At 37.6% G+C, this 20,794-nt stretch overlaps 2 protein-coding genes across 2 annotated transcripts; one reads left to right on the top strand and one right to left on the bottom strand.

Moving 5' to 3' along the window:
- Positions 1-6,648: 6,648 nt before the first annotated feature.
- On the top strand, positions 6,649-11,824 carry LOC147063477 (pentatricopeptide repeat-containing protein 1, mitochondrial). The gene is made up of 4 exons (XM_085959730.1): positions 6,649-8,749; positions 10,257-10,429; positions 10,517-10,691; positions 10,989-11,824. Exons 1-4 carry the CDS (start codon positions 6,767-6,769, stop codon positions 11,217-11,219), a joined length of 2,562 nt encoding a protein of 853 aa, XP_085815856.1. The 5' UTR covers positions 6,649-6,766; the 3' UTR covers positions 11,220-11,824.
- On the bottom strand, positions 11,760-20,557 carry eIF3l (eukaryotic translation initiation factor 3 subunit l). Its single transcript, XM_085959731.1, has 10 exons — positions 20,426-20,557; positions 20,235-20,330; positions 19,731-19,895; positions 17,905-18,128; positions 17,480-17,612; positions 16,712-16,852; positions 15,518-15,805; positions 15,073-15,261; positions 14,188-14,424; positions 11,760-12,268 (listed from the first exon to the last, which is right to left on the bottom strand). The coding sequence occupies exons 1-10, from the start codon at positions 20,459-20,461 to the stop codon at positions 12,134-12,136; spliced, it is 1,644 nt and encodes a 547-aa protein (XP_085815857.1). The 5' UTR covers positions 20,462-20,557; the 3' UTR covers positions 11,760-12,133.
- Positions 20,558-20,794: the final 237 nt, after the last annotated feature.

Below are 20,794 nucleotides of genomic sequence, written 5' to 3'. Positions count from 1 at the left end.
AATGAACCTTATTTAGATAAATAAGGCGATGCATTACGTGTAAACATTATATATATATATATATATATATCAAAGAGGCGAGGAATGAAATCTCCAAACAACACAATACACATTTCATTGATGCACATAAAGGTTATTACAGTAAATCAGGAGATAAAACTACAGCTAAGGAAAATCAAACCAACTAGTTATAGTTGTTTACAACAGGTTATACCATGTCTGCTATTATCCACAAATATTGTGTACTAGGTATAAAAGATTATTGTTTGTGTACAATTTAACAATTATTAGAGAATGCCAGAGATCGGAAGCCGTTTGAAGTGATAAAAATGTCCCAAAATACTTTTTTTGCTTTTTCAAACTACTTACAAATTCACAAATTCATCGCAAATAAGATAAAGAAGATAATAAGTTGAAGTTGTTAAAAATTAGATGGCTTTGATGGCAATGAACTTTAGGGCAATGTAGACGTAGAAGATATTGTTAAGGATTAAAATTTATAAAAATATATAATGATTTAATCGCTTCTTTAGAGCCCATACGTACTTGCGGCAGGCCGCATCATGGCTAGCTGCAGCGGCTAACCGCGAGTCACGGTTGTATTCACGGTTATCCGCAATGCGGCTGACCGCGGGGACAGCGGTTACGTTAGCGGCTAGCCGCAGTCAGTTTCAAAATGAACGTGACTTATCTTGGAGTTCTGTTAGCTAGTTCAGAATGTTTGAGAACCCAGATAGATCAAATTATAAATAATTGTCTGAACAGTTTTGGAACTCGGACACTTAAAGGAGGGGCGAATCAACTGAGAATAGTTATAAAATTAAACATATGGGATATTTAAATGTTTTATTCCCCTCCTTGTTTGTTAGTACACTCATTTAATATTAATTTCAGAAATAAAATATTTGGGCGTTCATTCCAAAGGATCCAAAGGATTCCAGGATCCACTGCTTTACTATAATTCTTCTCATTTATTAGTGGGTACCTACTAATTTAATATATTTTTTTTAATTAATTAAATTAAATATTCGGCACATTCCATGTATGCAAGGTCTACTACATTTCTACATTTCTATACTTTTCTACATCGTGTATAAATTTTTCCGTCTCGAAATCTATATCGGAATAAGTTTTTAACAAAAGCGGTCAGCCGTCGTCTAACCGCATAGTGCATAGCGCTCCGCGGTGCGGTAGACCGCATGCGGGCCGCGTGCATGACAACCGCCGAGATGTAGTGCGTATGGTGTAGGCACTTTGCATACAAAAAACGATAGGCGGCTAGCCGCAATGCGGCCTGCCGTAAGTGCGTATGGGCTCTTTATTAGTATATCTACCTGTAAGAACATACCTTATATTGAATTCATATTATTTCATGGAACGGAAAATTCTCATTAGGAAATATTTTTGCAACCCTCTGAAAATATTTGATGCCAATGTCTGTATCAATATATACCTATGTAACATTTTTAAAATTACATAAGATGGCAAAACATGATAACTTGGAAAATCTGGAAAATATTTTTTTCTACCAAACGTGGAGAATCAAAACTTTGAAATACTTATTCTATATCTAAAACTCATTTTGAATACATCGTTACATTATATTATTTTCAAAAGACATATTCGCCGGAAAGATTCAAACAATCTCTAAATTTAAAACAGCTCTCCTGCATAATTAACAAAAGTGCACATATCAGGTTATGCCATCTGATCACCGAAATAATCTGTAATAATTATAAAGTGTGATTTCGTTAATTTCTCAACTATAATAAAAATGCAGTATCAGTATTTTACCCAGGGCTTTGAACCGAAAACCGTTATTTGTGTCGGAACGAAAACTGGAACCGAACCGGAAAAAATATCGGTTTTTTTGATTCGGCACATGTGAAAACACGCGCGTTAACGCGAACTTATATCCTCCGATTTTTGTTGTCATGACACTATTCTCATAATTTATAATACATCATTTAAAAAAACATATGGCTATGGTCGTGCGGTGCAGCCATAATTATCTCTGCTATTCATAGTTGATTAATTTTTTCCTTTGTTCGCAAGCGAAAAAATTGAGTCTTACGAAAGTAAAGTAACATTTTGAATTTGTGCATTAAAATGAAGTGTAATGAAGACAGCAACGTCGCGGAAGGACTGGCGATGGAAACAGACTCGAATGAGTCGGACTTACTGATGGAGGACGCCGTGAGTGAGCTGAGGGCGTCAGTAATGTCGCTGGACAATAAGGTATCGCAGATCTTTTCAATGTTGACCCAACAGGGTCTGCCTCCAGTGGTACCTACTCCGCAGAAGCCGATGGTAAGCATCGACTTTCCGGTAAGTTTTTTACGGCCGCCCGCAAGGCCCGAACCAGTGGAAACAGGATTCCGTTGCCTCTATTTAGTGTCATAGTACAGGAGCCTACTTTTCCGACGCCACAAAGCTCGGTTAGCGGAACCTACCAGGCTCCAACTTTTTGACACATATAATTGGGCGGGGGTTCGCTATGCTGAAACCCAAAAACAGTATTTGGCGGCCCCGTCCTTCGTTGAGTTGGGACTCAACGATGAATTACGCCCCTACGATCGTTCATCGCATACCATTCATCTAATGGAGCGTACGATCGCCGGCCTCCAAAATGCGATGCTCGCACAAAAGCAATGCATTCGGGACTCGTTATAGTGAGTGGTCGATTCTATCAGCGACCACACCATTGGTACGGTTCTTTTTGAGACGGTCGTAAAGGAGTTCAGGAACTCGTCAGCACTCAAAAAAGTGTCTGAGGACGTCACCCGAATCCTTTGTGGAAAACGGGCAGAGTTTATTCAGACGAGGCGGCAGAAAAATCCTCTCGGTAATAAAAGACACCTTTACACGAGAGGCTCTTCCCAAGATCCCACCTAGCGCTGAACACATCTTCAACAAAGATAAACTGGCGGTTTTCCTAGAGAGAGGTGGGGGGCGCAAGAAGATCTTCGATCAGACCCCCGAAGTGGTTGACCAGGGCAGGGTGGAGAGTCAACCTAGCACTTCGTCAGGTGGACACAAGGACACCTTTCGGAGGCAGGGATACATGAGGTGAATGTCAGACCAGGTTAGGGGTGGCTTGCCGAGAGGCCCACGCCCATCCAACCGAGGTTTTCCCAGAGGTAAACGAGGTGGTGCGAGGTGCACTTACCCTAGACGCAGGTGACCAGGTCTCACTCACCACGTTCACATGAGGACGCCTCCAGCATTTCCAGGAAATCTGGCAGGCCAAGGGTGCACCACCATCATTATTAAAAATAATAACGGGAACCTGTATTCCGTTTATAAAGAAACCCCCTCTAATAATACCTTCCGTACAATTTCAGAAAGATTTCCAAACGTGACAATCGCCGGAGTCACTTCACAAATCGCGGAACTGAAGAAATCGGGAATATTGGAATCGGATGAGCCATCTCCGAGCTTCCTCTCAACCTAGTTTCTAGTAAGGAAGCAAGACGGCAGTCAACGACCCGTCTTCAACCTAAAACGCCTAATCGGTTTCCTACGACCAAGGCCATTCAACCTGTTCCACCATTTCAAGGTCCTAAAATTCCTGCAAAGGGAAGACTGGTTAGTAAAAATAGACCTAAGCCAAGCGTACCTACATGTACCTATAGCTATAGAACATCACCGATTCCTTCGGCTAGTTTACCAAGGAGAACTCCTGCAATTCACGTGCCTGCCGTTCGGACTGTCGGCAGCACCAAGACTGTTTGCCCCATTAACAAACTGGGTGGCCGAATACCTCCGGGGAAAAGGTATGAGAATCGTCACTTACTTAGACGACTTTCTGATGGCAAATCAGTTCAGAGAAATTCTTCTGTCGCAACTGACTTATATGATAGATTTCATGCAGGCACTAGGCTGAATAATCAACAAGAAAAAATATTGTCTAATCCCGAGCCAACAACGGGAGTTCTTGGGTATCACGTGGGATACTCACAACAATCGGAAATATCTATCAACAGAGAAGTGCACATCACTTCGTCACCACCTACAATTGCAGATCCAAAAATGCAGTTGGTCGCTCAGGCAGGCCCAACGCCTCCTCGGGTGACTCAACTTTGCAACCTTCGTCACTCCACATGGGAGGTTGCATTGCCGACGTCTACAACGTACGAGCGCTCAATTATCAAGGAGCCACCCTCACCGAACAATATCGATTTCACCGAAGCTCGAGAGGACATCATGTGGTGGATTCGAGCGGTGAGCTCCTCAGGAAAGATTCACAGGGAAACCTACAATCAATTCCTCACCACAGACGCAGCCTATTCAGGCTGGAGATCGCAGTTAGACGAGTACCACCTATCAGGTACATGGACACAAAGCCAATCCACAACTCCGGGATCAAATGCTCAGGGGATCAGAATTACTCCTACAAACCGACAACAAAACAGTGGTGGCTTACATCAACAACGAAGGGGGCACAAAGTCCGTAACCCTGCTAAGTCTTTGCCGACAGATTCTGGAAATCACCAACCAGGCCAGTATATCACTGACTGCACAATACCTTCCAGGCAAATACAACTGCGTGGCAGACCATCTCTCACGCAGCAAAATTATCCCAGAATGACACCTAGTTATGGCGGCTACAACTCCCACATTTCAAAGATGGGGACTCCCAAACGTAGACCTGTTCGCGTCCAACACAGCCCATGTTGTCACAACGTATGTCTCACAAAACCCGAACGATGCCCTTGCACTGTTCCACGATGCATTCAGTCGACAGTCGGACTTCAAACTAGCCTGGATATTGCCACCACCGAATCTAATTTCACAGGTATTGGCACACCTGAACACGGCAAGGGGAAAATATTTACTAGTTAAGTGGCCCCATGGTGGAATACCCGATCCCGAGCACTTAGAGTAATTTCTAGTGGACACGGTGACAAACCATCCACTTCCACAGGGCCGGGACCTATCACTCCAGTTATGGACAATTTCAGGTGGGCAGAGTTAGTTTCTAGTTGGTCGGTAGAGGACTTCTCATTTCCGGCTAGCGACCATCAACTTTGAAGACCTATTAACCTGCATGGGACAAATGGAAGACATGGTGCCTGGCCAACTCGATAAACTATAATACCTCTGAACCGGTTGAAGTGGCTAGATACCTGCGTCACTTAAGGAAGGTCTTTAATATAACACTATTCTTGCACAGAAGTTCACGCAGAACAGCTATATTATTATTACTCGCATCGGGACGACGGGTTCATGACCTTACCCTTCTCAGTGTAGCGGATAATGGCCTAGTCGATAATGGCGACCATATAATTCTATGGCCAGTGTTTGGTTCCAAGACGGACACATCAAGGCACCACCAATCTGGATGGAAATTAAACACTTCCAGTTGCCAAAACATCGATCCAATATTTTGGCTACGAAAACTTATCTGCGTTTCCAATGAGAGAAGAGAAGAAGGTGGTAACATTCCGGCATTATTTATCTCGTCAAGAGGCCCCCCAAAACCTGCGACTCGAGCAGTCATCGGAAATTGGATGAAGTCAGTACTCGCTGATGCAGGGGTATAGGGATCACCAGGCAGTACCTACTCGATCAGCAGTCGCCTCCCTAAATTGGTTAGAGATTTACCCCATAGATGACATCCTGCAGAGAGGTAATTGGCGCCAGGAGGCTACCTTTAAAACATTTTACCAGATACCGATAGACACACAGACTTCTACAGCGGGGGAACGAAATATATTGACCTCTTCGTTCAGCCCGGTGCACTGAGTCTAAAAGCAAGGAATATATTATACCTAATTCCCATGTTAAGTTTCATCCATCCTATCTTGCTTTACCAGGTGATAACAAACAGATATCTCAAGGGACTTCAGAGTCAATAGCGAATAATGAAAGGAGTTTTACCTACCATTAAAACTCTTATTATTCTTGTTGACTCTGAAGTCCAGAGAACACCTGGTTTCCTTCTTCCTTGAGACATCAAAATGAATAGCAGAGACAAAAACGATGCCAGCAACGGAAGCACAGTCCTGCCAGCCTGCTAAACAAGATGAGCAACCAGAGAGATAAATAATCAAGAAGAAAAGGGGGTAAAAAGGGCCAGCACAGAAGAACACAAGGCAAAAAATACGATCAACATCTTAAGGGACTTAAGGGACTTTAGAGTCAACAAGTAAGAGTTTTAATGGTAGGTAAAACTCCTTTCATTTTGGAACGTGGCGCCGGGTTATCATGCTACCTAGTACCATAAAATGTTCTAAATTATGGTACCTATAAAATATATTTTTAATACAAATAAAAACATTTAAAAATTAATCAGTCGTTGCCGAACCGAAAACCGGAATATTTTTTGGGAACGAAAACTAGAACCGAGCCCATATTTTTACTTGAACCGGAACGAAAACCAAAACGAAAAATAATAACCGTTCGAAGCTTTGATTTTAACGACCGAATTCAGCCTTTGCTACATAGTGCTTGTATATTAAAAACGTTATTTCTGGCAGCACTTTTCCCACGAAGGTGTGTGGCTCAGTGATTTCAACCGTACTATAATTTTACGCCAAATATACCAAAATACTATAATCTTAAAGGATTCAAGATGAAAAATGTTCCCGTACTATACATTTATCAGAAATACTATAATTTTTATGCCTTTGTACTATAATCAGAATAGAAAAAGATGGCAACACTGATGTGGCTATGCAAAATTTCAAAACAATTATTTGACAGTTTTAATAGGATGCTACTTTAGGTTATATTTTTATAACCTAGCAAAATAATAATAGTTATGGCTATGTTGATATTTATATCTCAGCACATAAGGGGTGCTGCGATTGCCAGAAAGTGCATTTATAAGTCGTTTAATGTATTCGATAATAATATTGGTCTATGTGTATATCAATCTAGTAATGAATTGGCATTGCGCTTGTTACACGACGCGCCTAAAATACATGAACGGTACAACAATTATTCAAAAACTGACCATAAATCATATTATAAAACACGGAAAAACCATGAATTCATAAAAGAAGATAGCTTCTCCAATCGTCTGCGATATAATTCATACGATAAATCACAAACTGATGATAAATCAAACGCCGAAACTAATACAAAATATTTTAAACCACGTAAAAACCATGACTTCCGAAAAGACGATAACTTCTCCAATCGTTTACGACATAATTCATATTATGATAAATCACAAACTGACGATATATCATATCCCGAAACTAATACACGATTTTTTAAACCACGTGAAAACCATGAATTCAGGAAAGAAGATGGATTCTCCAATCGTCTACGACCATCAAGAGAATATCAGAAATCATATAACGGCTCCAATAAAAGAAATCCCTACAATAATCCAAAGCCTCACGTATCTCGCCAACTGTCACATAGCACACCAAAATTATTCGGTTCTTCAGAGTCAAATGCAGTAGATCAGTTTGAAGCATCTACACCGTGTATTGATGATGCGAACTCTATACCGGATGATGATATTTCTGACAATCTCATTTATGCCGAAGCTCCAGATAGCTTTGGTATGCTTTCACATACTAAAGTGCAGTTCACCGAAAAGTATGAACACGATGAGGACGATAAAAAAGAGGAAGAATTTTTGCATAATATTCCATCGCATAAACAGAAATTAAGTACTAAGAAGTATGCAGACATGATCAAGGATCATATTCAACACAAAAGAATCAAAGAAGCTTTAGATGTTATGGAAGAAAGAATGATAAAAGAAGACCGTGTTCAACCAGAGAATTATATCTACAATATATTAATTGATGGGTGCGCCCAGGTGGGATATACTAAAAAGGCTTTTAAGTTATTTAATGACTTAAAAAAGAGGGGATTAAAAGTTACCGGTGCTACATATACTTCACTTTTCAATGCGTGCGCTAATAGTCCGTGGTCTGAAGACGGATTACGCCGTGCTAACAATCTCCGATTACTCATGACAGAGAAAGGAGAGGAACCAAACCTCACTAATTATAACTCTATGATTAAAGCATTTGGACGATGCGGAGATATTGAAACGGCCTTTGCCATCGTCGATGAAATGGCTTCTAAAAAAATGAAAATCAGAGTACACACATTTAACTTCCTATTGCAGGCTTGCATATCGAATAAAGATCGTGGTTTCCAGTACGCCCTGACTGTATGGAAAACAATGCTTACAAAGAAAGAGAAGCCCAATGTATACTCGTTTAATTTAATGCTGAAATGTATTAAAGAATGTAAATTTGGTGAAACAAATGCTGATCATGATACATTAAAAGCCCTGTGTCTTCCAATTGATACAAAAAATATTCGACAGCTGGCAGAACCCGCCGGTTCGAACGATAATATGACACTCGATCTACTGGATGATTCTATTTCTTCACAACCAAATTTGCCAGTCAACGATGAAGCCGTTTCAGAGATTGTAACCACCTCGGAGAGTAAAATGGCAACGCCGTGTATAAATCTTCTCTCACAAACTCCTAATACAACTGATTTGGTATCCCTACAGACGATAAAAACGGTAGACGATAGAATGTCAATGGTCGGTGGGTACCTCGGTTTTCTGAAGGAAATGGATGGGTGGGGTGTGCAGCCGGATTTAAAGACTCTTACACAATTATTGATAGTCGCTCCTAATACAACCGAAGCCGAGAATAAATTATTAATGATTAAGAAATTCCTCAAGACTAATGTAGATATTGGTTTCTACAACATGTTAATAAAAAGACGTTGTTATCGACTTGATTATGATTCTGCAAAAGTAAATATTGATTTTATGTATTTATGAACATTTTAAATTTGAATTGTTTGGTATAATATTTTGTTTAAACCAAAAATGTTGAAAAAAAAGTTCTTTTATGGTAATGGAGCCTGAATGAATGAAATTTAAGCAAAAAAGGACTTCTGAACTACAATTTAAGTTAGCTACAAGTGACTTTGCAATGTAGGTTCATTTGAAGAGAACTTCACACTAATTCCAGTATGACATTCCATTATGATAAAATTATAGATTTACCCAATTAGATTCTAGGTACAGATATTGTCGAAATAAGCCCTGAGAACTTAAATTCTGAGAATTGGATAGTGTATAATTAAATTTGACATTTCACACATCTCGTATGTTGTCCTATCAAAGCAAACACAAGGGGAAAATACTCCCTTGTCAATTTTATGTAGGCAGCCAAAAGCAATATGTTGAATCATTATTTTTAAGTTGAATAAATGTAAACAAACCAATAGACTTCAAACCAGAATGTGAGTCGCCCTTTTGTTTTTGGGGCTAGCTAAAGAGAAAGAAAATAATGAACTAACCAATACAAGCACACATGAAAATCTTTATTACACATATGCCTTCTAAATTCCTAATACGAAATGTATATGACTCCTTCAAACTAGTCAAAATTCTTTGGTTTAATTAAACTTATCTGTCTCATGTACAAAATATAGATTCGATACTGTTTGTAAGAATTTTTGAATGCCTTTGTTATTCCAAATGGATGTAACCAACACTTTACATTATCACACACCACTGGTTAGTAACAGAAATCTCTAGGTGTGTGAAATTGCCCGATGATATAATTAATGGTATCAATGGTAATTAATCCGGTAAATGTCTATGCTCATAGCTAACTACTATCTTGATCTGCCTCTCACACGACCAAAAAATATATTAAACCTTTTCTGATACATAGATATCCTTATATGGGCGGACGATTGACAATTTTATTTTCAACATTAAACTGGTCACTTATAAATTTAGCGCCTAGTCACTAAAGTGGTAACAGAGCTTACATATTATCTAAAACTGCAGATCACGAGTTCGAATTCTACATCAGATCTGGCAAATTCACATGTAGTTTTTTCAATTTGTTCGATCCAAAGTAATGATGCTACATGAATGAATGACCATTCCATGAAAAAAAAATAATTGGTTAAGTACCCTCCACTGTGTAGCTTTATATCGGAATAATAGTAACTATTTTATCTGTAATATTACGTTTCTGTATATGTTATACAAGTTTACCATCAGTAGTATTTTGTTACAATCACCTTACTAGTAAAGTTGAGATCAATGTTATATTGAACACACAGAGACATCTTTTGGAATGACTTCGAAATACCAAACCATGACAGAAATATCGAAAATTATTGAAATCAGATTTAAATAAGAGCTTCCTTAAAAATAGATGAATACCGAAATTAACACATATAAGTACTATAGCGTAAGTAAAATAACCTGTTAATATGTTTATAATATAATTTTATAGGAAGTCAGGAAACTTATAGAAGATGAGAATAAGTATCAAGTGAAACAGACGTACTGGAAGTCAAAAACCATCGTAGCCCCTGACATATTGACCTATGGATTGATGGCTTTATATTGTGTGACTAAAAATGATGCCATCGAATTATTAAATGAAATGACTACAGCCAGACTCAGGTAAAACTTAATTAAATCAACGTTTATTTTCTGCATTAAATTTATATTCAATATTACTTATTTTCTTAATGTTTTTCATAATTTCAGGCTCAATTCGGAAATACTTGGAACTTTGCTGAGACACGGAACAGCTAACAATGATATTGAATATGTCTTGTTCATAATGAACTACACAAAAACTGAACAGGTCGACGTCAACGAAGTCTATTTTTCTCACCTAGAAAACTTCTATATTAAATGCAAAGCAATTCTCAGAGGAGAGGTAATTTGAAGAATATTTTAATGTTATTGTTATTCTATTGTTTCTCCGAATACACATTCTAAGATAAAAGTTGCACTTCCTGTGAAGCTCCAAAAGAAAGATTTACTGTACTAGTCTAATGTTAATGTATATTGTACATAAATATAACAAGGGGGCTGAATGACGTATTCCTTCAATATAATAATGAAACAGTTCTATTGAATTAATAATTAGTTCCAAATATTCTATTTAAATCAGATTTATTGTGAATTTATTATAATTTTAAAATATTAAATTAATAAATACTTTTCAATTTAGCAAATGGTGAATGGAAATCCCCCACCTCCGAGCTTTGAGGTATACTTCAAGAAATTTAAGAAGGAATTCAAAAAGTTGACGAAAACAGAAAAGCCGGAGGAAGAACATCCCTGGTCGCAGTTCAAATCCAACCAACCGGAGACATTCCAAAGGCCCACAGTTATACCTAAGCCCGTCAGGTTTTATAAAAGAGAAATTCGCCGCATACCAAAATATGTTGTAAAAGCTTAAAACAGTATAGGAATGAAGTAAATTGGTGATACTTAAAACTATGTTTTAAGAGTGAAAGTTTTGCATTAGACTCACTACTCACTTCATCCTGTCACTCTTCATCGAAGGTCGCGCTGTTTCCCATGATGCAGCGTCACTGAGCTGGCAGTAATTATAATTCATTTATTGTGTCAACTATAGTTTTGTTTGTAATTAAATTTTGATGCACAAGAGATAGTGTTGTTACATACCAATATAAATGATTTTGAAACATGTACATATTTACACCCACGTTGGCCTAGTTGGTAGAGTGGCCTTTGTTTAAATATGAAGCTGTGGGTCAGGTTCGAATCCGCAACTGGTAAAAAAAGGCATGTTATGTATTGTTTTTCAATGTGTAATCCGTGCAAGGACCTGACGAGTTGGGCAAATAGCTAACTATTCCTCCGCTTATGAGCGTAGACAGTAATTTACTATGTACTTACCTTTTTGGGAGGAAAACAAAAATGTAAGATGTAAATGTTAAAATATGTAAAACCATAAATATATACGTAGACAGTGTTCACAAGACTTTTGTTATTTATTTCGAAATCTTTACATAAATACAGATTTTTTAATACAAAGCATTTACTTATTTAAATTTAAAAACCACCCTCCAAAAATTATTAAATAATTAACTGTCATTTAAGATAAAAGAATACAAAAATAACTGTCCCTTAAAACAGCGCTTCTCAACCAATGTCAGTGATGACACACCATGGCATGTCACGCGACATTTTTGCATAAACAGTTTTAATATTTTAGGAAATACGAAAATCCGATGAAAGACAACTCGCATGAAGTTTATTAATACATCAAATTAATGTAAAATGCGCCATAAAAATGAAGGACTCAGTGCAAAGGTTGAGAGGCACTGATTTAACCGATGCAAGCATTTAAATCTTCAGATGGTGTAGTTTTCTGTTGACGTCTTCAAACTTCATTATCTTCCTGATGAAGAAGTCTCCAAACCGGTGAGATACTTTGGTATCGGCAATATGAATCATATCATTGTCAATATAGAAGTCGAGCTGAAACAAAATCAATGAATCATTATTAATAATTTTAGTTTACCAGTGGATTCTACACAGAAATAATATCAACTCGTGGCAAAACAGTAAACCTTAAAAACACCTATTGCCAGTGTCCAGCAAATCATTAGTTCTCCCAAGCCGCCGCACATCAAGATTTGATTGTCGGTTTCTTGAGCCTTTATATACACAAGTGAAGCTGATATAAATACATTATAATCGATAGTTTCAGCAAAGAAATAAGAGTGAGGGAGAAGTCAATACAACAGGTGTAATTTAAACAATGTCAGCGATAGCAACGTAGCCAATAAAAGCATCACTGCCTACTTCCTCCAAACATAAAGAAATCGGATTTGTCCCACCATAATTGTTAAGCAGTATCACTAGAATATGCCTAATGATTAAATTAGCTGCAGGATTTGCAGGTTCACTCGTGTTCTGATGTTTCTTTGCCAAGGGCATACAGAATTAAAAATGCCTGGCTTATCTCAGTGTTACAAGTCGAAACAAAGTTTTTTTTATAAAAGTGAACTATTACAATTTAGACGATGAAAATTGCAATACATATGTATATAAGTAAGCAATGTATGTATGTATTAAGCGCTGCCAGCACAAGAATATTAATTCCTTTATGCGTCCAATTCAACCATACTAAAATCATCCTGAAATCTTTGTGTTTATAGTTTTAAAAATTGTCTAATAGTATATAATAGGTGTAAAGCCACATATAGACGACAACCACTAGATGTTGCGATAAATCGCAACCATGTGTTCATTGCAGGGATGTTGGACCTGACTTGCGATTTATGTGGGTGTCATCTGGGTGTGGTCTAACCCGGCTCTCACATCAAAACTCGTCTCGCCTGCAACGTGTCGAATACGTCGTGTGACGTCATCGTTATTTACAAAACATGTGCCAAATGGAGCTCTGCAAATTGGTTAAATGCGACTTTTTAGTTTGAAAAAAAGATTATTGACGCAATCGACGAGTTGCATGCTTCTCGGGCTGTGAGTCGAAGACGCCAGAACGCATACAGACACCTACAAATTGGTCATTCCTATACCGGCTCGCCGCATCCATATATATATACGTTTCGAAGGTTACATGTGACTCGCTAGGTAGATGTGCGCGGACTCATACGCAACACCGGATCGACATTCTTGGAAGGTTTGATTTATGGCTGTGCGGCAGACGAGGTGAGTTTAGATGTGAGAGCTGGACAGTGGTTCCGCGGGCGGTGTGCGCAATGCAAACGTATAACCGTGTGTGAAATGTTCGTAGACAGTGTCTTTTTTGAGCATTTCACACATGGTTATACGTTTCGAGTTTCACACGCCCCAGCTGACCGCGCATTCACTAAGGCCAAGCACTAACGGGGCTTTTTACGTGGGCGAAGTCGCGCAAAGCGTTGAGCAGCACGCGTAACTCAAACGTATAACCGTGTGTGAAAATGTTCGTAAACAGTCTTTTTTTGGTTGTACGTTTGAGTTGCACGCGCCGCTCATCGCTTTGCCGACATCGCTCACGTAAGACGAGCCGTAAGAGTATAATGCAGTACTATATTGAGAAGCTAGAAAAGATAAAAAATATCTAATACGTTGTATGTTTGTTCTTTTTCATTTCTACTAAGGCATTCTAATAAGAATAATATCTATAAATGTTTTTCTAGGTTGCCGATTTCGGTATCGTAAGTTAGACGTATATCGGATGGTTCTCCATTACACTCAGGGGGGTTTTAGAACAGTTTTAATCAAAGCATAACCGTCTCGAAGTAGAGATATTTTTGACATGATTAGAATGTTGTAACTTAAATCTGTTTGTATGTAATTAGAAAAGTTTCTGTATCCTACATTCACCCAAAATATTGGTGGTGGAATAGACATAAAGATAAAATAGTTAGAAGTTAATAGATACATACCTCAGATCCAGATTGGAATTTGCCATCAAGGCCACTGGCCCCCTTGGACCAGACGACATTCTTCATCTTGTGCTTGAAGCAGAGCAGGTGGATACTGAGTTGTGCCATCTCTTTCTCTAGATCCCACTTGTCTCCTCGCTGGCCGCTCGACATGAACGTGGCCAACTTTGACAAGGGTAGTGTGGTGTACAGCTTCAGGTATGACCGGATTGTCGGGAGCATCTTTTGCTGCCTTACCTGGGAACCAATACAGCATGCAATTAGTACTAATAAAATAAAAACACTCATTTTGATACAGGGAAACTTATAATTCATAAAGCAGTAGGTGAATGAGAGGGATTTTTAGTTCCCCAGGTTTTGTGTTAGTCGTACCAGACACTATTTTCCTGCAAGAATTCTTTTTACACAATTGAAGATTTTTGTGGCCAACATTGCAGGAAAACTTCAATAGTCATCAGTGAAAGTTGAATATGTAAAACAAATAAACTATTTATGAAATTATTCAGGAGACAAAAACAACGCAGATTTACTTTTACATAATTCAAATATAACTCTTTCGCGGTTTTGATAAGCCAATAACTATAAATTCTGTACACCAACCAAACGCGTCTTGTCACGTCCTAAAAATATGCGGTAAAATATGTATTTACAAAAGTTGGCACTTCTGAATACATTTACATTGACAATATTATCACATACTTAGACCGGTAGAATTTAAACATGGCCTAACATGTTTTAGTGGCACGGAGTCAGTCAATACTCAAACAAAATACTGAAATAGTTTCTTGTGCACCAAAAACATTTAGATTTTCGATTGTGTGCACTCACCTAGGTTCATTAAAACAAAAATAATTTTGACAAGATTAAACAGATGAAACAGCTCACCTCATCCATGAAAACTTGTGTCTGGTGCTTGGCAGCGTCTTTTCCATAATCATCGATGGGCGCATCGGGCTCTGGCGGGCAGGGAGACAGGAATTTAGGGCAGGCGAATGTGAAGCAGCTCTCGAATTCTGTCAGATCGCCATACTGCATCTTGTACATCTTTTCGTGGTAATTTTTCTCCCTCAGAACCTGCCGAGACGGAGACGATTGTTAGTGAAACACCCCGAATTTATTACAAACTATTTTACAAAATATTTATCACAATCTTAGAGCAAGAATAGAAATAGAGTGAGTATTATTAATTGTCCAGTTACATGTAACTGTTTTCTGTGGGTATTTTTTATGTACATAATATGATTAAATTACTATGAACTATTTTATTTCTTACTCTCTCTGTAAGTCTAGACGGTCACTAGTATAATAGTTATTAATGAGCAGAATTTACCTGTTGGATCGACTCGTCGACACACTGCGGATGCAGGACGAGACAGATGGCCAGCAAGTGGTACATCTGGTCCGTCTGTTTGTTGATCTGGTCGTTCTGGTAGGAGCGCACCGAGAACAGCTTGCTAGTCCGCTGCACGTAGAGGAGGGCCGAGCTGACCGTGCGGATGGCGTCCGAGTAACGCCGCATCATCGTGTACGCGAATCCCACATAGTACGATGTGGATATTTGACACGCGGGCACGTGCGAATATTGTGACTTTTTGTGCAATTCAATGTTTTCCAAAACCTAAAATGAAAAAGTCGAAATTAGTTTAATATCATTTATATTTAGCACATGGTCATGTATCTTAAATATTCATTTTTTTCTGTCTACACCCTTAACAATCCTAGAAACACTCGTTTTTTGAATTTTTTATTAATGTATGTACATACTGTCGAACAAGATCTTCTTGTCAACGTGTTAAAACTGTGAACTAAGCCCCTCCTGTTTTTAACCGTACTTCGGCTGCAACGACTTCCGGTAATCTACGAGTTGTCCACGTATTAAAACTGTGAAGTAACAAACCCCTCCTATTTAGTTAATCGCACTTTGACTTCAGCAACTTCCGGTTATTGCCTAGATCTTCTTGTTGGACAGTAGTATGTGGTGTCTTTTCCAATATGGTCAAAATCTAACAAAAATATGTAGATGCATATTCAATTTGCAATTCCACACGATATAATATCTTCTTCATAATATTTCCAGAACTTATTGACAGAAACCAAAATTAAAAAGGTAGGTATAAATGGATCCTGATATATAATTATGAATTATGTCTTATAAAAATGGGCATATTATTCTAATTTGACAATACAATACGATGGAAAAGAAAACAATCATTTAAAGTTGAACCATAAATATGTTTTACAACAAAATTATTGATTTCAGAATTTCGAAATGATGACTCATATGCTAAGAAGTGATGTCTTTAGTTTTATATTTTGGTTGTGAAGTAAAATTTTACATTTGGTATATTAATTTTCAAAAGCCGAGTGGACAAAAAAATCTTCATCCCATCAGTCAGATCTTGAAAAAATATTATTCAAAATTCATACATTTGATATGGGCAACATTATGTGTTACAATATAATAGCTAATACATAAATTGTTCACTGGAATACTTCAGTGAATAAAAAAAAAATATACACACACCTTAATGGCTTGATAATAATCTCCCAGAAGAGAGTGCAGTCGGAGTAAACCGACGAGGGAGTAATATCCGAGCATTTTGTATAAGGAATGGCGTCCGAATTCTCCCGCTACGGAATCTGGATCACCACCTGACGCGTAAACCTGAAAAGAAGTCAACTGTTTAGTTGTGATACTGTATGTGGTATTTATCCAAATTCCAACCAAAAGTTATAACTGCACTGTGTGTAGAGTCTTAATTTAGTTGACTTGTTGATTTAATTGTAGCTGACACGTTAGAGTGCTGCATGTATGTGGTGTGAAAGGATGTTAGTGAGAGGCAGGGACATAGATATATAAATACGTGAAATGGAGGGGGGTGGCAATAAATGGTGGCCAGGGTAATAATTGTAATACAAAGGTGTAAGTAAGTGAAAGTAAAGCATTTATGGAAGTTGCGTATTCCAGAGAATCCCCTTCTGTCGCTCTCTACCTTGCCCTGCAAATTATAAGCTTGAGTAATTTATACTTTGCTTTGCGGAAAATATGGCTGAAGTATACAGTCTTTCTGTGGTTGACAGTATATGTAAGGTATTTTGTTTCATCTTAAACATCCTCATTGGTAATATGATCCACCTTAGATCCACAAGAATTTATAATGGTACAACTTGAAAGCCTTCAGTCGCCTGATGGTCCATTCCATGTACAGGTTTCGACTCTGGTTTTGAAGGTACAATACATATTATTATGTAGTATTTTTTAGATTATTAGGCAAATAGTGACAATGATTACCTCAAGCTGCATTTTAATGTTTGACTTATCCACAAGCGAATGCAAAACATTGAGAACGCACAACACGTTCCACACTTTGTTCTCATTGTTCAGAGTTTCAATCTCATCGGGGGTTTTCTTGGTTAAACGAGCCCTAAAATAAAAATTGGTCAATATAGTAAACACGTCAAATAAAATAATAATAATTCATAGAATTTAATCTATGGAAAATCAATATCAAAACTATAGTCTTCCTCGTAACTTTTTTCATAATTTTTAAAATAACCCCGATTTTATATAGAGGCTGAACTTTGATATGTATTCACTATTTATTATATTTGCAGCTTTTCTTCAGACTCCTGCGAGTAGCGATGGAAAACTGTAAATATGTAAGACATATTATGTTTATTAGTAGGTATAATTCGTCAGAAAAATTTGCAAATTACCTGTAGTGAGCGAAGGATTGGAATTGGTAGACAAATTCGTCAACCAATTCCCAAAGCCACTGGTCGGGTAACTCGAGCAGCACCGGTTTCTGCGCCGACAAAATGTAGTTGAACAATTCGCAGTAGCTGTAGAAAGACTCGAAACGCTGTTCGAATGTCGGGCCACCGGGAATACGAGCGTAAATATGACGGTAGTACAGCTCTTTGTAGAGAATCATGAACACCTAAAAATACGAATGGTTGTATTAAAATTATCATAGAGCCACACCATATTGGAAGATGCCATAATCAGTTCAGACAATCAAGTATGTAAATACATTAGCTTCTCAAGTAAATCAAAGGATGACTGCAGGACAAAAACAAATACGGAAAAAACCTTAGTTGCTATTCATTGAAATATGCTTGACATATTCACGATTTGAATGGTTCACGTTAAAAGGACAACTACACGGTCCAAGGCGAAAGCTTGGGTATTGTTTTGTTTAAAAAATGGTCATCTGAGTAAAAATATCACAAATTAGATTCTGAAAGACTAGTATCGGAAAATGATACATAGAGGAATAATTAATTCGATGCTTTTTTAGTATGTGATGTAAAAGAATCCGGACTTAACGACATAAATGATACTTGCTGGAAAACGATTTGTTGAGATGCAATAAAAAAAATTGAGACTCCACTGTAAATATAGTCGAACTCGGTTATAGCGAGATCTCAGATGTAACGAGGAAACATTCGTTGACATTTTAGTTTATGATTTTCTCCATACTATTCACTTTTATAACGAGCTGCTTATCGGGTATACCGAGCTAAAATATCATCAAAATTTTTCTTAAACCTGTTAATGTGTCGATCGTTTAAAAACATTTCGACCCTAAGCAATAAAATCCTACTATAGGATGCCGCCGAGATCGGATTACATTTATGACACTAGTTAAGTACCTATCTAATTGGTGTTTTCGCCGACAATATTGAAAAAGTATCCACGCATATGGTTGAAATTCCATGTAAAAAATCCAAGGCTTTTGAAGTCAGTAGGTACCTACCAGCGTTCATTACTATAAACAACTTCTTTTGTAGTTTATGAATGCCATGTTTGTTTCGGGGAAAAATTCTGTGTATTTTTGTTTGAATTGCAACTTTTTGTGTTATGTGACGGCTCATTTAAAAATACCTATTCTCTGATATACCGAGTACCGCTTATAACGAGCAAATTCAGTCGGTCCCATCTTCCTCGTAATAACCAAGTTCGACTGTATATCCATAAATCGTCAGTACTGCTGCAGACGCGAATATATAAAAACACAGGGTACCTATAAATAACCTGCTTTGAAACACAGACTGACAACACGTGACTGCAACTCTTTGATTATGAGTATGTCATTAAGTTGATGCCTGTGAGTTGCTTTAAAAGCTGTAGTTCAAGTGACTGACACCCCTGTCTCTCAGATCGGACAGAACACAAAAATAACAATGGTATAAAAAAACAACTAAAGCTTGAAATTGCATAGGGTAAATTTAATTATTGTGACCGTTATTATACCCGACTGCTCTTACATGAAGCCTGTTGCATCATTTTCTCTCGCTCGGCGTCGGTCTAACTACGTTATATTTTCTGTTAAAACTAATGAACTTCACACTTTTGTGGTATGTACGCAAGGTTGAGAAATATCTCAATATAAATGGCATCTGTGTGTGTAGGCGGGAAGAATTTTGTTTCCAAGTTTGCATCATGAGGATGTCGAGCCGAATGTATGTGTTAGAAAAATGGGTGTGGTAAGAAAATAGTAGATAGGTACATCGCACAAGATAAGACATTGATTCCAAACCTGATCATTCTCAACAAGTGCAGCGACCTCGTCTTCTTCGGGCCACGGCGTCTTCTCGAAATACTGTTCGGTCAACTTGGGGAATGTGGTTTCGTACAAATTCAAAATTTCAAATGAATTACCCTCATGGATGGCATTTTGAAAATACACCAAGAACTTTTTCACCTGAAATAAACACAAAGTTATAATATTTATTAAGTAGGCAATGCAAAACAAAGCAATCGAGAACAAGAAAGGTCCTTAAAAAATATTTAGTGGATATCAGTGGGGCCCAACTTTAGATTTTGAAGTGTCTTTTTTTAGGTTTATATTAATATAATATTATAGAGTTACGATAATACAACTAAGTACATGTATGTACTTTGGATATCTTCAAAATATTGCATATTATTATACCTATTCGAAATAGAATTAATGCATGGTTTAGTAGGTACATATTGAATTTGTATACATTGCTTTCTTTCGCCGCAAGTGACAGGTTTATAATGAAATTATTCTACTTACGACTTCGGGCATCTGGTAATATTGGCGATCATGCTCCAAATCGTATTGGGGATCGCCTGTATGGGGCTCATATTCGCCATAGTTCTCGTAGCCGGGCTGAAATAATAGTTCATATGGATGGATTGGTGACTTATTAACCTCAAATTTGTGTTTCTTTGTCTCAAATAGTTGCGATAAATTATTATGCTTACATTTCCCTCAGGATATTCGTCTCCTCCTGAATACATAATGAATTACCGAGAAGCTGAATTTGTTGTAATTTTACTTAAATATAGAAAACGCCTGACACAGCCACGGCTCCAGATGAATATTACCAGAGAGAAAAGAATAGTATTATCTATGGAAAGATTGAAATGGTTGTTTCTAATGTTACCATTATATAGAAATTACCATAAACTATCACGAGATGAATAATTTATTCAGCTAGAAGAATCTTCCCGTGAGAAATTTAAATAGGTAGGTAGGTACCTTCTTTCTGTATGAAACTTTGTGAAACCATGTGAACGATCCACTAATTTAAGTGATATGATATAAATTTAATTCAATCACATTCAACATCT

This window comes from Rhyacophila brunnea, unplaced genomic scaffold (assembly GCF_057557595.1).
Source record: "Rhyacophila brunnea isolate RB1 unplaced genomic scaffold, BYU_Rbru_1.0 scaffold_9, whole genome shotgun sequence".
Taxonomy (NCBI): domain Eukaryota; kingdom Metazoa; phylum Arthropoda; class Insecta; order Trichoptera; family Rhyacophilidae; genus Rhyacophila; species Rhyacophila brunnea.
Note: the sequence above shows the minus strand (reverse complement) of the source record. Positions and strands in the feature narration are given on the sequence as shown.